General features: G+C 38.5%; 3 protein-coding genes across 16 annotated transcripts in view; 2 read left to right on the top strand and 1 right to left on the bottom strand.

The window, feature by feature from the left end:
• LOC120906639 (disintegrin and metalloproteinase domain-containing protein 11) overlaps nt 1–8,041 on the top strand; it is a 105,870-nt gene extending 97,829 nt beyond the window's left edge. For 10 of the 11 annotated variants that reach the window (XM_040318457.1, XM_040318454.1, XM_040318461.1 and 7 more), the window contains one exon: nt 1–338. This exon is cut by the window's left edge and continues 2,794 nt beyond it. Coding sequence is in view for 1 of the 11 variants with exons in the window: in XM_040318467.1 (XP_040174401.1) it covers nt 1,985–1,991 (7 nt within the window). In the remaining 10 variants the exon portion in view is untranslated. Of the gene's footprint in view, nt 339–1,984 lie in introns of those variants that run through there. The other variant, XM_040318467.1, reaches the window with a different exon arrangement.
• Nucleotides 8,042–9,624: 1,583 nt separating this feature from the next.
• Nucleotides 9,625–11,173, bottom strand: LOC120906641 (type-1 angiotensin II receptor-associated protein-like). Its single transcript, XM_040318473.1, has 3 exons — nt 10,715–11,173; nt 10,451–10,597; nt 9,625–10,373 (listed from the first exon to the last, which is right to left on the bottom strand). The coding sequence occupies exons 1-3, from the start codon at nt 10,757–10,759 to the stop codon at nt 10,086–10,088; spliced, it is 480 nt and encodes a 159-aa protein (XP_040174407.1). The 5' UTR covers nt 10,760–11,173; the 3' UTR covers nt 9,625–10,085.
• A 49-nt stretch (nt 11,174–11,222) lies between these two features.
• Nucleotides 11,223–20,288, top strand: LOC120906640 (RNA-binding motif protein, X-linked 2). Of its 4 annotated transcripts, none has more exons than XM_040318471.1 (4): nt 11,223–11,358; nt 14,838–14,880; nt 19,205–19,448; nt 19,533–20,288. In XM_040318471.1, the coding sequence occupies exons 3-4, from the start codon at nt 19,435–19,437 to the stop codon at nt 20,014–20,016; spliced, it is 498 nt and encodes a 165-aa protein (XP_040174405.1). In that variant the 5' UTR covers nt 11,223–11,358; nt 14,838–14,880; nt 19,205–19,434; the 3' UTR covers nt 20,017–20,288. The 4 variants fall into 4 exon arrangements, with proteins under 4 accessions (XP_040174405.1, XP_040174406.1, XP_040174404.1 ...); XM_040318472.1 differs by having other exon boundaries at nt 19,217–19,448; XM_040318470.1 differs by lacking the exon at nt 14,838–14,880 and having other exon boundaries at nt 11,230–11,358; nt 19,217–19,448.
• Nucleotides 20,289–21,802: the final 1,514 nt, after the last annotated feature.

The following is a 21,802-nucleotide window of genomic DNA, read 5'->3' on the forward strand; positions in this document are numbered from 1 at the left end:
CATTAGGATAATAAATTTTTTTTAACGAAATGTATTGTAATCCTGTACGAACAGCGTGGGTTCTTATTAGTCGTTAATGATAAGATAGCAGCATCTAGGAAGAGAGAATAAACGTGCAGAATGTTGTAAAACCATCACGTCTGTAAACAAACTGATAGGCAAATGTAAAAAAAAAACACGTATATAAACAGACCCATACATACCTACACAAACAAACGCACACGCGTATAGTGTACTCACTTTGTGAAGTATGTAAAGACGAAAATCAAGTAAAAACAACAAAACAACAAAACCAAAACAAATACAGTAGAAAACAATGCATTACAAGCGAATCAAGTTGATCACGCAACAGTGTGCAAAGGTGGCTTTGCTGTGAAAAGTAAATGGACAAACAAGGTTCGCGTCTGTATCGCTAGCGTGTATGGAATAGTGAAAAAGATAACTAATAAAACAATTACAACCAAACACGCGACACATTACCGAAAGCAAGGATAGATAAAAAGTGAATAAGATAACACAAAAAGAGATATGAGAAATAGAACATAGGATAGCAACAAACAGTAAGCGAAGAAAACAAAACAGTGAAACAAAGCAAACATTGTAAAACAACAAATCGTGAACGTGAACAGCATGAGAGTAAAACGAGAGCCACGTGCACACACACGCCCACAAGTTCTAGAAGAAATGTGTGTAAGGTTATGTATTGGTGAAGGGAAGCAAATGCACGAAATAAAAAACTAGCAACAACACCTTACCAAATTACAAAAAGCAACGGTCAAAAACTTTAGAATAGAGGAAGAAAATAAATTTGATAACTGAAACATATTTAGCTAATTAATAAATTTGGTAGCATACATAGCATATAAATAGAAAAGAGAAAATTTATAGGAATACTAGTAAATAAAAAGTGCAAGCGTGTGTGTGCACGTGCACCTTCACTTTATCGCGCGCGCGAGCGTTGGTAGGTGTGTGAAACGGTTTGATAGGAACAAATACCCAAAGTTGTTCTAATTATCATAGAAGCGAACATTATCATTCGAATTTCCATTGTGTAGCAGTCGATACTAGAAGAATGCGAGAGGCATGAAGGGATTACACAACATAGAAGAAAAAAAACTAACGTTCTACGAGAAAGAAGAGGGACAGACGTTCACGTTCAAGCTGATCGTTTAATATGAAGGTAAATGTAAAGGAAGATTAAATAAGAGAATAGCAGTAGAAATAAATAAACTGCACTGTTCGGCTTTTATGTCGAATTCGAGCAGCAATAAGGAAACAGAGTACTAAACCTACTTGAAAAAAAAAACAGTCGAAATTAGCGGAAATCTTGACATCCATCCAGCATCGACACACTACAATTCAGAATCGCTCTCACATTCCTTGCCACTACTCCTTGTTTTTCGTTTATACTCTCACTACCGACTGATAATATGTACGTGTGTGTGCGTGTGTGTACACGGGTGTGCGCATTTGTATGTGTGTGTGTGTGTGCGTGTGTGTGTACGCGGGTGTGCGCATTTGAATGTGTGTGTGTGTGTGTGTGTGTGTGTGTGTGTGTGTGTGTGTGTGTGTGTGTGTGTGTGTGTGTGTGTGTGTGCGTGTGTGTGTGTGTGTGTGTGTGTGTGTGTGTGTGTGTGTGTGTGTGTGTGTGTATGTGTGTGTGTGTGTAAGCGTGTGCTTGAGACAGCCGATCAAGGTGTCACTGTGAACGGATTTAATCGCTAAGGGACAGAATTGTACAACACCACCCGCAATTGCATGCTGTTTCGATTGAAAGCTAAAAGTTGACGCTTGTGCGTTTAGGGTTGCAACAACTATTACTACTACTATCATTACTACTGCTGCTACTACCACAACCATTACTATTACTACTATTTATCATAATGAAGCGCACCACTCAATCCTGTCACACTCCACACGTAAACACTTACTGCAGGCCGACAAACTAAACCTTGCAAAATTCCACTCTTGTCTTTGTTTCAAGTACCTGAGCGGAACCGGCGTTATTCGGCATGCGACAACCTTGGCTATAGTTACCATCGGTCCCATACATATGGCTCCGTTTATGGTAACCGACCGGTCACAAAAAATGGAGACAGGCGGAGAGTGAGAGAAAGACACAGTAAACATCTACACAGGTGATAGTAAGCGACAAGAAAAATGCCGAGAAGATAAATCCTTATCAAACCTAGAGCAGTGAAATCGAGTTTCTTCAACGTCAACACAAAAGGGAAAATAATATGAACGAGACATGAAAGGATAAACTAAAATGGAACAGATACCTAAAAGAAACAAACGAGGAAGCAACGTAGTAAATTTGATGAGAACTATGGTAGATAATGTGCATTTCAGAAACAAAAATCATCAAAACACCATTACTGTTTTACCATATTTTCTTCGCATGGTTTTTATAAAGCCGTGTTCACACAGCCCATATCCTACAAGAAAACATCTGCTAAACACACTTTTTGTCTACAAGGACCGGGAAAATTGTGTAGCCTTCGAAAGACGAGCAATCCAAGCTATCCATCGCTGGATGGACAACAAGAATCTTTTGCAAGACCGAAAGCATGTTCGCGTTTCAACATATTTTTTCGAATGCTCCCTATGCCAAAGTCTTCTAACTGTGGTGTAGTGTGGTTTACGTATAACAAAATCCTCGTTTTTACGATTTTTTTAATTCTATTTGTTGTATCCGTCCTCCCTTTTCTGACGAATCCTTTTCTGACACTTGTTTCTGGCAAAAGGTGAAAGATTTGCAAACAAAGATATGACTTGTGTGAGCGTACCTTATGTTTGTCTTTCATTTGATATGTTTCTTCAATACTGTTCGGTACGCTTTTTATTTTATCGTATATTGTCTTCTCATCGTATAGTCACACTTATTTTACAGGATGTTTCGATTCAATAGCAAATGTAAATAGCATTATTAATCAATCGCGCGATGTTTTTCAACGACTGTTGAAAATCGAACATTTAACAGCTGTAGAAAACCGTTTTTGACCGATAAATAATGCAGTTAATATTTGAAACTGTCTCGGAAACCCCTTTATTTACATACATATATTTACCAATACAACCATGTATGGCTCATGTTTGATCCAACATCATCATTTCACCATACTATGTTGATTGAATTCCTTCCAATACCTTATTTGAGTCGTAGTAAGGGAAAACTTTAGTAAATTTATTGCAATTAAAAATGAATAAATAGCAAAAATAGACAAATTAAGAACAAATAGAAATCTAATTGCTCATCTTAGCCGGAGTAGAACAATAGTGCAAACACCTCAAAACAGCCCATTTCGTGCAAACGTCAATTTGGTTTGAAAATATCGAAACGCTCATTTGCACTAAGGACAATTGGCCTTGCTAAAAAAGCGTCGCAACCGTGCACAAACATACGCACACACAAATATGCAGCAGGCACTCAAGGGACTCTTCCGTGCGGTAAAGGTTAGGGTTACCCATTTACTTTTCGTACCAAAGTTTGGTAGTTACTACTCTATTCAGAGCAATTGGTTGTATGGCAGCGTGTCAAAAATATTCGCATATTTTTGCATAGCCGTTACAGTAAATCTCGACGATTATGCATTCTTCTTCAAGTGAAGTATGGGACTGTGACACTGTACATTTGACATATTGTTTTACGCAACATTTAACAAAACACGGTGTACTGTAATTTCTTGTCGCGTGTGCAATGGCTTTACAAAAAATATGTCAAATGTTAAAGTGCCAGCCAGTCTTGTACACCGCCTCTGTACGCTGTGTGCTGTCTCAAACTGAATGCGACCACTTTGTTGTCGAGCGCAAACCAACACAGCATAACGAGATGCGAATGAAGAAAATAAGTAAACAAGAAAGGCAAGCAACTGTCGTTCTGAGGCACCAACAACAACAAAATGAAACATCTCAAGCAAACAAACACAGACAAAGGGATAATTTAATAACGTATAAAATTTAATTAAAACAAACAACAGAAACGCTTCAGTAGAGAATAAAAGACAGTTTGATCGAAAATGAAAACAGAAGGAAAAAAAGAAGGAGATCTATGAAGATAGAAAGACAGAGAGAACGAAGGATAAACAATAAACTTAAACACAATACTACAGTAATTGAAGATATCAGTTGAAACAAGTAACTTCCCACATCCCTCGCTGTATCAACCCAATCAACATCTCCTTCTTTAAACAGATTAACATGAGCCGGATGCTGCGCAACGTAATGAATTGAAGGCAACAACCAAAAACGGGAGTCCACAAGACGACCCTAAGGAAAGTGTTAGTTGATAGAAGTACAACTAACGTACACGACCATGCATACAGGAGATAGAGGAAGGAAACGAAGAAAACGCATAGCCCTGATAATGAACTCTTATATAATAAATCAAAATAGAATAATTCATCCAGTCATTATATAGAATGCGTAAATGTAGCACTTGTGAGCGAAAATGAATTAAGAAGAAGAAACAGTTGAAGACGAAAAGAGAAAACGGTCACACACATAAGACGAGGAATGAAAAATTGTCGTAAACGTTATTCTAAATTAATTGTACATATTTGTCACTAGCGTCACTAGTTAACTAGAAGTTAAGAAATATAGAGCTGAAATGAAACATCCTGTGTAATGCTGAGGGTAAAGAATATAGCGAGAGAAAACTAATGCAGAGGAAATCAAATTCCCAACAACAACAAAATAACAATGAGAACACCGAAATAGTCGTTTGGTAGTGACGACGCGTTCGACGTATAGTATAATGCATGGGAGTAACACATAAAAACACACACACAAACACTCATATGCGCACGCGCACACACACGCACACACACTGATACAATCAAGCAGACGTACATCTCAATTATGACCATAATATTACTATCCTCTTTTACTGGCAGACCGATAAATACTAACACTCACAAACATGTAAAAAGGACAACAGAACTAATACACTGAGCAACAATGCATGGTTTTCCAAGTTACTTTGGTATATAAACATTATTTTCTTTCGTGGAAAGAAGTTTTTCCACATCACTCTGATATTTCATTTCCTTCGCGATAATTTTTAATTTCCTCATAATGATTTTTAACACTTCAATGGATTCAACCCCCGGTGAAAAAAAAACAATGGCAACATACCTTTGAAGTGTTGAAAATCATACTGAAGAAATTAAAAATGATTGTGATGGAAATGCAATATCAGAGTGATGTAGAATAACATTTTGCACGCGGTGAAAAACAATGTTTACATTCGAAAGTGTCTTGGAAAACCCTGTAAAACGCCATAGTTTAAATTGTAGCTAATTCATTCGATGGCAGATCAAGATCACCAGGTTACAACTCTCACACATGTTAAAACTACTTTGTTTGTACTAAATAGTGGTTCAGTATACGTGTTTGCTATGTTTATAAATAGTTTTACAAAGAAATCTTGGCATTTTTTTATTATTCGGGCAGCTTTAATGTTATTTAAAAAAATAAAATAATTCTTATGTTTACAAATTATAACAAGATGTTTACAAATGCTAGAACCAGAGATTTGTTTTATTGCCTAATTAACATATAAATCACATACAAATTAATCAAAACCCCCTTTTGTTCTAACAGTTCTAAAAGTATAATAATAATACTAAACTTTTTAGAATCAATATACTCCAACACGCATGTGTTAATAATATAACAAACACGTACACATCCCAAATCATAGATCTACCACTGTCTAGCATGACATATGCCGACAACAAAGGGAATGAACATTAGGAAACAGGAGACACACTCAAAAATGACAAAGGCAAACCATAGAATCATTTTGCACATATGAAATACACCTCTCCACACTCTCGTTGCAGGTTTTTCAAATCATTTCCGCTGTCTTCTCGGAACAGATGATTGTCATTTAAAAAGAGACTGTTAGCACACCCAGGTGTAGACACAAAACACTTTCCATGTACTTAAATACGTGGCTGTAATAGTTTGATGTAGTGAAATACCGTACCGTTTCCGAGGCACAGTGCTGGTGGAACAGGAGCATCTTTCATTCTTCTTTTGTGAGAAAAGCGCAGAAGAAAACATGTTCATGTCGCGTGGTGAATAGTTAATGAGTGGTTGTTGTTGTTAAACTAGAAAACAGTGCAAGAAATAATGAGGAAGTTACACAAAACAGGAAGAAAACCCAAGCGAAACTAACTAAATAAAATCAAAAGCAAAGAAACGAAAAATAAGAAGAAGAAGAAGAAGAAGAAGAAGAAGAAGAAGAAGAAGAAGAAGAAGAAGAAGAAGAAGAAGAAGAAGAAATAACAAACAACATAGCAAGAAAATACTACTAGGGAATAAAACGAAATGACGTCGGTTGTAGGTTACGGTGCGAAAAATGTAAGCGATGAAATGCACATTTCAAACATGTCTGGTTAACATTTCGTTTTCTTTTTTTTCTGAACCTGTTCCAAATTTTATCACGCAATTCATAACGCAGCGCAAAAATTGATAACATATGATAAAGTTGTAAGAAAAAGAAAAAATGCAAGAAGAAAAAACAAATCTCCCAAACTAAACATTCAACAGGAAACTGTCATTGAACAGATACAGGAATAACAAAACACATTCTAACGCATTAGCAAAGCACAATAGGGGTGCACCAAATAGGGGTTTGGGAAAGGCATGCTCACACTATGGACATTGCGTTAAGTAAAAAAAAAAAGCTAGACGAACTATCATCGAATAAACAACCTGTCACAATCACACGCATACCACACACATAGGCACAGCATATACAACATTTAAAAACCAGTGTGCTAACGTGTTTTTTAATGCATCGTCTCAAAGAAAATAACAACAACAGCCACAACAACGGTCATGTAAATAGTGCATAGGTGCAGATACTTGAAAGAGAAACACAAAAGAGAAACAATAAACTAGCACTAAAACAACGGTAAGGAGCTAACTGCCTGTGCTCGAAGCGTTAAAGAAACTGAACTTATATAGGTTTTGTATCATTTCAACGTTACATACTTGCACGAAACATAAGCATAAAACTCTATAGTTATTTTATACATTTTATAAGCTAAACTTACTTTGGTACCAACCAAGTGCACAAAATTGCAAATCGGAAAATATACTAGATACATCAGGAAAACGTGAATGCTGCTCAAACGTTTGAGTAGTACACACGGTAAAACTGTAGCTCAAAGTCCCACAACCAGAATGAGACGAAATTTCAAATGAAATAAAACCCAATTGACTTAGGTAAAGGCGAACGTTATTGAAAAGTAGTTTAAAAAAAAGAGCAGGAGATTGAAAAAAAATACAGAAAACAGGCATTCTTACTCGACTGACTCAAAAGGAAATGAAATACCGAAACTACCGCTAGACATACCATATACAACCACACCCAGAAACACACAACCACGTATCATGCACATTTGTAAATCTAAAATGTCAAACAGGAAACCGAACAGACAAAACGCATTTTATGTTTATCATATCATAATGGGAAAGGAAATAGACTAACACAGAAAAAAAATCAACTGTTCATTGAAACTCCTCACACCCCTTTTCCGACAAAGATCGTAACGTCTGAGCAGCAGAAGGCAAAAAGAGGAACAAAACAAAAACAAGCAACCCCACGACGTTCGTTCATACCAAACTAATGCATGAAAGCACATGAAAACAAAAGACATGGAAAAACTATAAAGCAAGCAAAGAAGAAAATTGAGCGTTACAAGGTAATCGAAGAGAAAGCAAAGGAAAACAATACTCTTGTTAAGCATTGGAAGAAGAACAAAAATTACATCTCACATGATACTGCCGTTTTTTGGACAAAACAAACAAAGGAAGAGAAAAAGAAAATACAACACATCCAATCACTTTATCAAAGAAACACATACACACACATTGAGGTAGGTAAGAAAAAAATGTGGAAAAATAAAACATATTTGTTACATTATTCCGCTATGTGTCATATTATCTCCAAGCATAAGTTTTACTCGGTGACTCAAGAAAACGAAAAAAAAAAACAAAAACAAAAACAAAAAAGCGATTACTAAGAGATCTGTAAAGCAAAACACGTAAAAGTAGAAAAGAGAGAAGCAAAAAAGCATAGAACACAGAATACAGAAACACCTAAAGAACGGGAACAGCGGCAAAGGTTAAACTGCCGATATTCGGAAGGGCTAAACAAATCTCCGGCAAATGTGAAGGGATTTACAAGGCGAGGGACTCAAGAACTTCCTTAAGTAGCAGTGGTGACATTTACAATTAGCAGCAACTCACACACACACACACACACACACACATACACCCACACACACCCAGAACACACTCATACAAACACAAAACCATGACGCGTTTCCGAGGATCGCATGGAGTAGTGGGAGGCAATTGAACAAAAAATGGCATGAAAGAAAACCAGCCTAACGGCAAGAGATACACTATGTATACATTATACACTTTTACACTGCAAACAACCACACATATACACAAAATTCTACTTTAAGGAGACAGACAGAGTTTAACAAGAGAAAACAACAAGCAAAAGAACATGAAAGCAAAACAACTAGCATTGGAAAGTGTTTTCGGATCGTCGAAAGCTTGATAAGAATTCGAATGTGGAGCGAAGAAATAGTGGTACACACAGCAACAACAACAAAATACACATATAGGACAAACAAAAAAACATGCGAAATGAGAACGATGAATAGCTAAGGAGATAGCAGGCGTGCGTTAGTGCAATGTGTCGACAGGGACAAGAGGGACAAAGTGAACTTTGTGTTAATTTTTATAATTGAAAAATAAAATTACAGTTATTGAAGAAAAATTGTAACAAAAAAAAATGTCCCCTTGTGTGTTTCGTGTCTTGTATTCGATTTTGTTTTCATTCACGCTAATCGTTTTCAAAACAAACAGGTTAAAAAAAACTATTCTCTAATTCTTTACCCATTTCTTTACTGCTAGTAGGAACAAGAACCGAATCATAATGCGTTATCAAGGCAGCATTTTTCGTTATCACTTAACATAAACGGACATTAAACTCTACAGTCTTCGATTAATGCATTCGGCATGGGAAGTATTTTTTTTTTTTAATGCACGCAGTCCATCCCCCTCTCGTTATCAACTGGACCTACGACTGTCTCCGAAGACGATTTACTGCGACTGTACATACGCATACGTAACGTAAAAAAAGAAGAAAAAAATAGGGTATCGTTAAGCAAATTGTTACGTTAAAATCATTTAAATTTCAGTTTTCAGCTATTTTTACTCAACAAGGTTTACACATCTCTCTCCTTCTCGTTATTCCTCGAATTCTCGTTGTGGGTGTATATTTTTACGCGAAAGAAATAAAGATAAAGCATATTTATGTTAAAGTGACTTACTATTGCCGGCTCGCCGATGCTTCGATCTGGGTCAGCCAACTCGGTTCCCTCGGCTAAAAGAATAGAAAAGTGTGAATATACGTAAAAGTTGTACCTGTGGGCAATTAATGGCATTAAATTGCTTTTTTTTTCTTTCAAGGTGCCATAAGCTTTGATAATTGTTTTAAACACAACTAAGAGTCTAGCTACAGCCTACACGAAACTATCTGCTTCATGGTGAGAAATTAACGAGCTAGACAAGCTTATTGTTTTTGTTATGTTTTTTTTTTCAGATCAATCAGATCAGTATTACATTTTTTTATTAAAATTTTAACGGGAAAATAGTAAATTATACATTAAAAAATCAACAAAAACCTGTTAATAGCCATGTTCTACTCACTATGTTGCAAGCTGGATGATGTTACGTTACTTCACATGATTATAGCTTCGTGCGCATTTGGTAAAAAAGGCAACACGAATAAGAAAGTAAAAGGCAAAAGCCCCGCTTCTCTAAATGGCGCGTACCTGCATGCTACCATTTCTAAAGATTCCGTTTCCGCTAGCAGGTGCTTGGGTGGGTGATGAAAATGATTATTCGTACCGTTTCGACGGAGTAGTAAGAGGCGGCAATGATAACATTGCACCACGAGATTCATGTGTTTAGCGCGGATGGTATCGCAACGATCGCCACGATTACGTTGGGGGGGGGGGGAAGAGAAAGGGCGCTCATAACGAGGCGATTCACTTAAATATACCCACGTTCACCTGGCCGTGCGACGGCGTTTGCTGGTGCGGTGCATCGATATCCTCGTAGCTGGTCGGACGTTCGCCGACACCGCCCGTGCCGCCCTGTCCGAACTCGAAGCTCCCGCCGCGGTCGGACAGTTCGCGCTGCAACAGCAGCAGGCTGAACGGTCGCAGCACGAGATTCAAGATGGCAAACACCGCGGAAAAGATACCGTGCGACGGGAAGTAGGAGATGATGCCCATCAGATCGAAGAAAAAGCTAAACCCATCGATGACGGCACACTGGAATGGGAGAGCGAATGTTAGCGGTGCGGTGAGCTGCCACAAAATGAGCTGCTACCAAACAGACAGTAACGTACGATTTGAACCGCATCGATCGATTCGCGGCAGTGTATCGCCCAGAACAGTGCCACCAGGTAGAGCAGGTTGTAGAACAGATAGGCGGACGGTAGCCAGGCACTGCCGAGGGCCAGAACGATCAGGATGAAGTGCACGAATGCTATCAGCTGCGCGGGTGGGCAGGCAGGCGGAGGAAGTTGCCGATATAGAATAAAGAAAAAAACACAGTACAGCAAACCCGATCAGATAAGGGCCAAATGCGTGGGAAAACGTTTTACGATTACCTTCAGGCGGGTGTGCATCGAATTCATCGCTCGCTGAATATCCATCACTTACTGGGCAAGCCGACCCTGGGCCGGGACCTGCTGTGACTCAACGGGCAAATGAACGAGTCCGCTCGGTTACCTCCCTTTCTCCTCGGCTTACTTTTTGCGTTCTAACCAGAATGGCTTCCCTCAGCTTCCCGGCCGACTGATGCCTCCGGGCGAGTGACTCCTAAACGGACGCTCACAGCGCTGCACACAATCCAACACCGCCGGTGGCACTTTGTGGGCTTCCTGCGGTTTCTTGATCTCCTTCCGAGGGGGTATCAAATTTAACCACAAAGCACACAACCAGAAATAGCTCTTATTTTGGTAATTTTCAAAAAACTGGTTCTTTTGTTTACATCTCTCGCCGAACAGGGGAACTGTCAGCGCGATCGTGGGGATGGGCCAGGGGATGTATTTGGGAACTAGCTGCTCCGAGCCGGTCCAATCCAGTACCTTGTACGATGGCATAAATTCCACAATGCTTTTGTGTGCAGAAACAGTGATGCAATCAAGTGTACCTGTACATAATATAACTTTTAGCTCAAAGTTTAAACTTTAAAACAAAGCTTATGTGCGGAGAATCAAACATAGCTCAACGGAATGTTATGTGAACTAAGGTGAATAGCTAGGCTACACGTGGGATTATGGTTTGGGATTTTAAGGGCTATGCAAGGTGGATTAAAAATATCAGGTGGTGGATTAGGGCCTTTGGGGGGTCGCCATAGTTGAGGGACTTTACGTCATTTTTGAACCGTTAACCATTGGTTTCCGCACACAAAGCTCAGCAAATAGAACAGATTTCTTTGTTATTATGTGCATTTTTTTTGTGTTTATTGGTTTTATAGAAAAAATGAGATATATTAACAAAAGATTTGATGATTTGTTTATGCACGAAATTTAAAATCTTGCGAGTAAGAGTTCTAATCTCACGTAAATTGTCCATGCGGCTCGTAGATAATGAGGAATTATAGTGAAAATTGAAAAAAATAACGCTTTCTTAATTTTTATCATCAAAAATGTCGAAAACACAATGAATTATAGAATAAATTCACGGAATAACACAAAATAACACACTTTAATCCATGTTTTAATGTTAAATAAGAACTCGCAAAGTCCAAAATAATGATCCAAAATATTTTTATTAATATTTAATCGAAAAAATGGGGTAGATAAATTATATGAACAAATTTAATAAATGTAAACAAAGTTTGAATCCTGGGGACCTTACGTCAAGTGTCGAATTGTCAAAATGCACTAGAGCCACCACCTGATATTTTTAAATCCACCTTGGGGCTATGCTAACTTGAACCATGACAGATGGCGGCAGAAGTTTGATCGAACGGTAAAGACAGTTCGCACCAAAGTGGGTAGAAAGGAGGTGTCGTCATACAAAACATTTGGCCATCAAGGCTTTAGAAAAAAGCACAAAACCAGGATCAACGGCAGTTGTCAAAAGCGACGAATGTTGCTGATTTACGGGTATGATAAATGAATTGTTTTCGTTTAATAAATATTTGTATAGCACAACAAACTTGTATTTTACATCCACAATTTCAACGTGATATTGCGGCTGCTGCCTGTAAACAAATATCGACGGCTGTTGTCAAACTGATCTCAAAATGGCAACATGCCAAACGCTAAGAAGACACCTCCTCTATATTCCACCTTGGTTCGCACCATATCTGCTTTATTACCGTCCAAATAGACATACAGCGACAACGTCACGCGCGGCGACGTCGCGCGTGACAAAAAGTAGCTTAATTTTGCAAACAGAGCTACTCGTCTCGCGCGACATTTTTGCTTCATCCGAAATAATCGAATTATCTACTTTGTTAACAAGCCAGATTAATGCCAAACGCAAAAAAATAGATTTGAACACATTTTAACCTGTTTTTGTGTGTTTTCAAATAAAAAACAAGTTGGTTGACTGAGTCAAATGAGCCACTTTGATCTACACCGAGTGAAATTTTGAGCTATTTTTCGTCGCGCGCGACGTTGTCGCTCTCTGTCTATTTGGACGGTTACATGACCGTATTAATACACGATGCGCAATCTCAGATTGCGCATATATTCGTTTTATCAAAACATAAGTCATTTCGCGTAGCCAACCCTGAGCTATAAACGTTATTTCCATACATTTTCAGATTGCGCCAAGATTGCGCATAAATTTTCAAGATCCGAGATATTTGTCCGAGATATATATTTTTTTTTTGACAGATAAATATATCAAACCGACCTGTTTGACAGATAAATATGTGCGCAATCTGAGATTGCGCATCGTCTACGGTGAAGTGATACATTTTTGGCTCATCACACCTGATTTCATTGTATTTTGATTGCTTGGAGAGGTTTTGGTTCCTATCAAGCTTCGCTTGTCTTGTTTATGCCGTCACGTTGTAAGCTGCTGGGGTCAAGTACAGTCTGTTCCCGAGCTACGTGGTTTCTGCGATCCCGACGAATCCGCGTAACTCGAATATCCGCGTAAGTCGAATTTCACGTTTTGTGACTAAAATACTGTTGATAACTCGGAAATATTGGTTTAACTTAGTACTTTTATACACTTTATTATCGATTTGATATGATTCGTGCAGAAAATTCTAATATTTCTGGCTTTTAAGTGGTTTCAATTTGTTTGTAAAAATTCAATTCATACCGAACTTGATGCATATTGTACTGATTTGACATTTAATGTGTCAAATTTAGAAAACCGCGTATCTCCGAATCCGCGTAAGTCGAGAACCGTGTAACTCGGGAACAGACTGTATAGACGTTTCTGCACCACCCTGTGTTTGATCGTTTTGGCCGATTAGGGTAACTGTACCAGTTTTCGGCAGTGTACCTATTTTCGGCAGGGTAGCTAAAAACGTGAAATTCTTCACAAATGCGGTAAAAAATTTCACAAAACACAATTTTGTAGTGAAGGTGTACTTATTTGATATTCACATACGAAGTTTCACACCATTTCATTACGTATTTTCCAAAATATTAAATAAATTGTGCTTTTTTTCGGCAGCTTTGCTGTTAGCCAATCGTTCGGCAGGTTTTGTGATTAAGAGAATCAGAACAGTAAAACAATGAAAAAGTGGTGTATATTAAAGATTTTATGCTTATTTAATTTATTCTAACTTGTTCGGAATTTTAAAATCACGATAAACAGGTTATTTTTCACTTTAAATGCTGCCGAAAATAGGTACACAGTAAATGTTCATTTTTGACAGCTCAATGTTGTGGGCTCCTGCCGAAACTCGGAACAATAACACACTTTGAATTTGGCTGAATATTCCTTTTAAAATTGATCAGAACACTACAATGCGTATGTCGACACATAATATGACCTTTCTTGTACCAAATATCACCAATTGTACGACAAACAATGCACTAACTTAAGAGAAAAATAAATATTTGTAAGCCAGTTCGCACCGTACGCTATAACCATCAAACTGTCAATGGCTGCTCTGTTTAAACGTCGCATTAAAATGGCTGTCAAAACGGGCCAAAATAAGCAACATAAAATTAATAATTAAAGTGCTTTTTAACACCAATCTTAGGAAAGTAAGAGTGTTACATTGCTTTAAACATTTTTTTGTACATATTCACATTGATACAAACATTTTCTGACCCGTATTCGCGCTGCCGAAAATAGGAACACAGCCTGCCGAAAATAGGAACAAACTGCCGAAAATAGGAGCAAAATCAATGTTTGGATTTTCACGAATTTTTATGAAAAAGGGCTTTGAACCGGCAAATGAAAAATATTGTAACATACTATGATAGTTTATCAACCAGAATAACAACACTTTCAAGAAAAATAATGAAAAATATTGATGTGTGAGCAATTTTTGTGAAACTGCTGCACTAGCCTGCCGAAAACTGGTACAGTTACCCTATGTGTCTGTGGTAGAGTTAAGGCTCAGCTCACTACGTTACATTGGAGAAGCGTTACATCCCTTAAAATATTCCCAAGAAACATTTTTAGCATAGTTTTGTCATCCATGGGACCGACTAATGTACATTATTTAAAGAAAAATATTTTGAACTGCGATGAAAATCTAATTTACAGTACAATACATTTACAATGCAAAATATAATATTTTAGGACCAAAAACGGCCGCAAAATAACGCATACCTCAAATTTCCAAGTAAGTCAAATCTTGTGATTTCCAGCGAAAATGTCATTAATTTTCGTATAATTTTGCAAGTAGGGGGTGGATTAAGCCATTTAGTTCATTATTTAATATGATTCTGACTGAATATAATAGTTTTAAATCTTCTGCAATGGTTTTTAACATGTGATCAAAAGGGAAGTTATTTGTCATTTGACAATTGATGTGTCAATTGGTTGTGTTTGAACTCTTACTACTTTATTACACGTACAAAATAAATAATACAACACAATACAATAAACACTTCAAAATCTCAAGTGCGGTGGCCGCGCACCAGCCGCACCGAGCACCCCTGCCGAGAGCTCCTGCTCGATCGGCTCGCTAACACACTCTGCTCGGCGCTCGACATACACTAAGCCTTGCGCGCTAAGTGTGTGCGACAGTGTGCGTGTACAAACTGTCGTCCCCCTGGACGTGACGGGTGGCAGCGCAACTGCCACGACAAGTCAAGGGGTCGGCACGGCTGCCCACAACACAAATCACCACAAGTTACTCAAAGAACTGTAAAATTTATAAAATTGCGTATCTCCGAATCCGCGTTAAAGGCTCCGATCTCGGGGACAACCCGTAATAGTTATTCTTAAAGTAGTTATAACTCTGATTGATGTAAAAAATAATAAGGTAATAATAATATTACAGCTTTTTTGATACTCAAGAATTATCAATAAATCTAAACTCTATTACCGATTGCTGAACTTTTTTCAAACAAAACAAAATAGTTGCTTTTCTCATTATCACAAAAAATCAATACAGGTGTCCCCCGAGATACGACTGTATTTGGTACCAAAAAAATGTTTCAAAGCAAGGCGTAAGTCGAAATATTCGTTTGACGAATATCTGTGAATATTAAGTTTTTAACCGAAGTTGAAGAGTTGGAATCTATGATATTGTGTAGTTTATGTAAAATAGTGTTCGATAATTTATTAATTTTACTCCAAAAGCCGTTTACACGATACAGATATTTAAGATCGGGTAGTTCTGGAATCTTTGGAAATATGAGTGTAACAGTTATCAGCACGGAAATTAAAAAAATACATCATTTTTTTCTCAATGACAACTTTTAACTGTCAAAATCAAAATCATCCCGGATGACAATTTCAGCACGGAAAATCGGGTTGACATATGATGCAAGTCGCTTTCCGTTCCGCTTTTCAGACGAAAGCGATCTCACTATGAGCAGCGTGCTGTGAGAAAAAAGGAAGGGGAAAATCAGTGCAATCATCGTCATGGTAGTCATGGCGAAAAAAAGGTATTCTTCCCTCTTTCACTCTTTTCCATCGTTACATCCCTAGTACACTCTGACTCTTCCTTTCTATTCAGTTCATCTGTTGACTTGTTGTACTGCCGTGGTTGGATTTGATCCGCAGTACATCAAGTCAGAACAGCTCTATTAAACATGTAAACCATTGAAGGCTTCGAAATTTGGGTCGTTGAAAAGGCACTAGTAGACGCATCGAACCTTGAAGCAGAAATAGATCCACGCACAAGTGAAAATATTGACGATGATATCGTGTTGCCTTTGATGATTGCATGGTGTTCAAGAAACAACAAGGAATGATGAAGAGCAAACGATGGAGAGTGCAAGTAATGAATTTTGTTTTCGTGAATTGTGGAAACTAAATTTGATTCTTTTTGAATGGAAGCTGCTGATTTAGGATCCAAGCAAGACAAAGAAAAAGGACTTGAAGAAAAGAATTGAAAACAGAATGTATAAATACTCCAAGTGCAAATTATGACTAAAGCAATTTCAATATGACCAGCAGTGGAAAAGCAGTGTACGCTCTCTAAGCATGGATGAATTTGAAAATAACGGAGGATGTAAGAACACTGCAAAACAGCACATGTTATGTACATGTGGCCAGCCGGCTCTGTCAATCAATTTACACTACAAACCATTAAAAGCACGTGATTTTATTCAGCTTTTTTAGGGTTCATTGTCATGTGTAATTTTCAAGCTTATAAGGCAGGCTTTTAGGCTTTAGGCCTTTCTGTGATTCATAGGAATATTTTAGAATTGTGCATGCAGGTCAAAACTACAAAATACATCACGAATCAATACAATTATATTAATTTTCAAAGTAATAGATTAGATGTGTATTTCCTTCAGTTTTAATGTGTATTTAGTTGTTTAAGCGTCGAACATCTGGGTCGGCCAGGGGCCCCAAAAATGGAACCTACCATCCGCTCACAAGCGTAATTGCTACTCAATCCTTCTCTGGTTGGGATATTTGATACAATCCCCTGCTAGACGCTTCAACCAAGCCTCTACTTTTGTGTGACCGCTTAGGGCCTCCATTCGTCTTAATCCGCCATTGCTAACAATCATGGCAATCCAAAACATGGGCTTTCATGAAATATTGGATGGTATTGCGGTCCAGCCGCACTCGCCCATATAACCAAGATACCGAAAACGCCACCAATTTCTTGTACTAAAAATCCAGTTCCATCAAACAAAGCTAAAAAACTATCAGTTTGGTGGGTTAGCCACATGGCCACAGAAGCAGCCATTTCAATGTTGTTGAAGTCAGTTTTTTATGCACGGGCAATTTATTTGCTCAACATGTTTCACCTGTGTTAAAATGTTATTTAATTTTGCAAAGGAAGCAATTAAACGCGTGTGTTTAAGTTGGTTTGTTGTAAAACATTCATGTGTAATATGTGAATATGTGTGTTTGTTTACTTGCGAATGAACTCTCCATTTCGCTGGTGCATAGTTTATAGACTAATAATATTGCTGAAGTTGAAGTGCAGTGATGTAAGTAAATGAATTTAATCAATCGAGGAGTTAAAATCCTGTCCAGCATATTTACCTTACCCAACCCTTGACCAAACTTTTCCTCAAAGCATTTTTGGAAAAGGTGGGTTAAGGGTGGGCAAGATAAATACATCGGATCGGAACTGGCAGCTCCGATTGTTCTAAAATTTGGTGGGTTAACGACTGAATTGATCACCACAAACCCACGTGGGTTTGAAGTGGTTTTACAGTGGGTTAAGGACGATTTGGTTATTTGGGCGTTTCCTTTGCCATTATTTTCGCTTTTTGTAGACCATTATTTTCCGTTTTAAATTCGACTCGATGCGTATTCTCTTTAAGTATTTTCAATCCATGTATTCCTCTTGATTTTCAACGTTAATGGTTATCGCACAACTGGGTATCTTCTTCATCGTTAAACGCTGCTTCATGTTTTGTTGATGCCTGTGACGGAGAAAGAATCACGCTCTGCAATTTAAAAACGTTTTCTAACATGGACAACAGCACTCTTTTGGGTGTTTTACACTTACCTAGAGGCTGTAAATCAACTGTTAGTAAGGTAAGATGTTCATCATCTTTCCATGTTTGCCCTCACGTTTTCTTCAAAGCATCGTGTGTCCGGTACAATATTTCACTATATTTTAACTGATTTGGGATATTTGATATGCTCTTTCAACAAAAGAATCGAGAAATGTAGATCGCGGTCAATTATTGCACGTTTTACAAATGTAAACAATTCGTAGATGATCTAATGTTCTCCTAAAACCACAACACAATGGCGGCTCGATGTGGGGAAGAAATTTTTACTCACTCCAAAATCCGACCTCATCATGATTTCATCATGTGAGCAGCTGTTGCTTGATCATCTCATTAGAGCAATCATCGGCGATAGATTTGCTCACCATACAAACAAAATCATCTCGCCTCAGCGAGGGGAAAAAACAAGCTTGCTCAGTACGCAGGAGGAAACGATGATAGCCTCTCAGTATGAGTTGAAGCAGCTATCATTGAGCTCGCCATAGTGAGAGCAGGCTGGATTGTCATTTGGGATCGTATCTGCAGATCGTCGTAACTCGAGTGAGTCGTAAGGGTGGTGGCAACGCAGATCCGATGCGATTTTATCAACGATTCTGTCAATCGCTATTTCTTCTCATATTCCGAAAATTGTAGTGATTCGAATGGTTCAACCATTAAAAAAAAATTCATATTGCTCCTACATTACCTGCTTAATTACATTGACAGATAAAATAGTATGCGACGATACGACGGAATCAATTTTTTTTTGATTCCATCGTACGACGAAATCGCACGTCCGACGTTATCTGTCAAATCGCATATAAATATCGTCCGATAAAATCACATCGAATGAGCGCTGCCACGGGCCTAATTCGGGGGACGCCTGAATTAAGACGGGATTATCTATCAATTTGCTCATCCACGACGGTTAAAACAGACGTTCATAAAATGCTGCTTGGGTTTGAGATAAACAGGCGTTACGCGTAACGCTAGCGTAACGTAGAGGACTGAGCCTTACTTTTACCCTGTCAGTTACATTTTTAGTTCCAGGAACAGCCGCCATCAACTGCTCTGAAACGTAAACAAACTACAAAAACAACCACACCAGTCGCACGTTCGGCTGTGCTGGCGCAACTTTAACGAACTAATTCGGTTCAATCGCTTGTATGCAGAACGGGTGGCGATGCGATCGACCATACTGCCTAGCAAATCATTGTACATAATTAACAACTGCGATCCAACGGAAAGCACACTAGCCCACGATGAATCCAATGACGTGAGTGTTGTAAGCCACACCGCCAGGCCAGAGGGGCCACAGTTTTAATGTATACACCTCCTTGTTCCTATAACCCCTTTTTAGAAACATGAAAAATGTCACCAAGCTCAGCGAGCAGGATTTGAAACTAGGCGGCAAAAGCTCGTGGCATGATCAGTACAAGTCGAGCGCTTGGATCTTCGTCGGCGGCCTGCCCTACGATCTTACCGAAGGCGACGTCCTGTGCGTGTTTTCGCAGTACGGGGAGATAGTGAACGTCAACCTGGTGCGCGATAAGGCGACCGGCAAGTCGAAGGGGTTCGCTTTCATTTGCTACGAAGACCAACGGTCAACCGTCCTGGCGGTGGACAATCTGAACGGCATTAAGCTCGTGGGCAAAACGCTCCGCGTCGACCACGTGCAAGACTACCGGCCACCGAAGGAGACGGACAAAACGGACGACGAGACGCGCCAGCTATACATGGAAGGATGCGCACCGAAGGCAGAGCACCCGAGACCTGAAAAGCAAAAGGACCCAAAGGTGAAGTCGGAAAAGCGCCACAAATCGATCAAGAAGGAAAGAGACTAGCGATACACAATATCCACAGTTTTGATAAATAGATTAAGGTACACAGTCTGATTCCGCTCACTTAAGTTTCGAAAGAAATCGCAACGCATCAATGAAATCAAGTACAGTCTTTCCCCTAGTTAGGCGAATAATGTGTTCCGGAGACAACTCAAATTATCGCGAAAGTCGAGTTTTACAGCCAAAATGATGATTATTAATAATTTTCGATTAAATTTAGTTCATGTATGTAATATATCACTTTTTTCATTAAATTTGTGTAGAACAATCGGTAATTTATTTCTTTTTAATGAATTAAGACTTTTGAAAAATTTGCAAATTATTTTTCATTTGATAATTGATTGAGAAAATTATACTGATTTGACATATGAACTGCCAAAAACAAAAAAAATCGCGTAACTCGGGGAAATCGCTGTGGCGCAACATTACGAAGACGCTGCGCGCAGCCCTGAGCACGATGTACATCTAGGTTGGAAAGTTTACCTTATACAACTTGGCCAGCGATCGATAGCTCGCGAGCCGCTTGCCGAGTCAAACGCGAGATGGTTTGACTCTTTGATTTTGAGCTTGCAACTTCTTTGAGAGAGCCAATAAAGATAGCTTTATTGCCAATAAAGAGCCAATAAAGCGAAAAACAGATATTTTTATTCTTCATCACCGTTTCTAGTCGTGTATAGTAGTGATGGGAAAAATGAAGTTTTTGTCGGAAACGATTCCGGCTAGCTCCGAAGTTTTCTGGAATTGATTTCGGATAGTAGGTCCGGAATCGAAATTGGCTCTGGAAATGATTCCGGAATCGAAATCGGCTCCAAAATCGGAATTGGCTCCAAAATCAGATCTGGCTTAGAAACGAAGTCGGTTTTGGCATCTTCATAAGAATAGGCGTTTCAATTGAATGATAATATTGCCGTATTGTTGTATTGATATCCGCAAAGAATCAAAATTTACATGCAATGGTGATGTTAGATTTGGTAGATGGAATTGGAATTGGTATGCTAAGGCGTTAAGGTAAGGCGTTTGACAGAAGTTACCATGGTTAAAAAAATGAATTTGAATTGCCTTATGTAGATTCTGTACCGAGAGGAATTTAACTGTCAGAGAGCTATAAACACGTAAATAAAAGCGCATTTTAAAAATAGATATGCGTTCAACGTATAAACAAGCGTTAAAGTCGTTCAAACAGACAAAAATGAAACAAATTCCATTTCAGATTCCCTGCGCGTTACTAAACTAGAGACAAGAATTCGACTGTAATAAAGCTCGCTTTAGGCCCGTGTCTATGCTCCATAGGATGCGATTTTATCGGAAGGCCTGTCGGACGTGCGATTTCGTCGTACGACGGAATCAAACATTTTTGATTTCGTCGGACGCCGCATCCGGTTTTATCTGTCAAACTAAATGTGTGGTGTTTTGTAGGAACAATCTTAACTTAATTTTTCATAATCGTTATATTATTAAAATCATCCAAATGATCGCAATATTATACGAAAAAGCGTTTGACAGCACGTGCGATAAAATCGCATTCGGCCCTTATTCGATTGCGATAGCCGAATTTCAACTCCATCTACCAAAATCTAATAGGACCATTCGCATGGAGATTACCGGACTGATTTCGTTTCTTATTTCTTCTTCTTATTTAACTTCTTATTTCAATTCAAAAACTGATTCTCATTCCGGAGCTAATTTATGGAGTCAACCCTGAATCCGCTACCGGAGCAAAAAACGATTCCCAGGTCAGTTCCGATTCCGGAAATGAATCTGATTGCGGAATCGATCCGAACACGAAATC

Source organism: Anopheles arabiensis, chromosome X (assembly GCF_016920715.1).
Source record: "Anopheles arabiensis isolate DONGOLA chromosome X, AaraD3, whole genome shotgun sequence".
Classification (NCBI taxonomy): Eukaryota; Metazoa; Arthropoda; class Insecta; order Diptera; family Culicidae; genus Anopheles; species Anopheles arabiensis.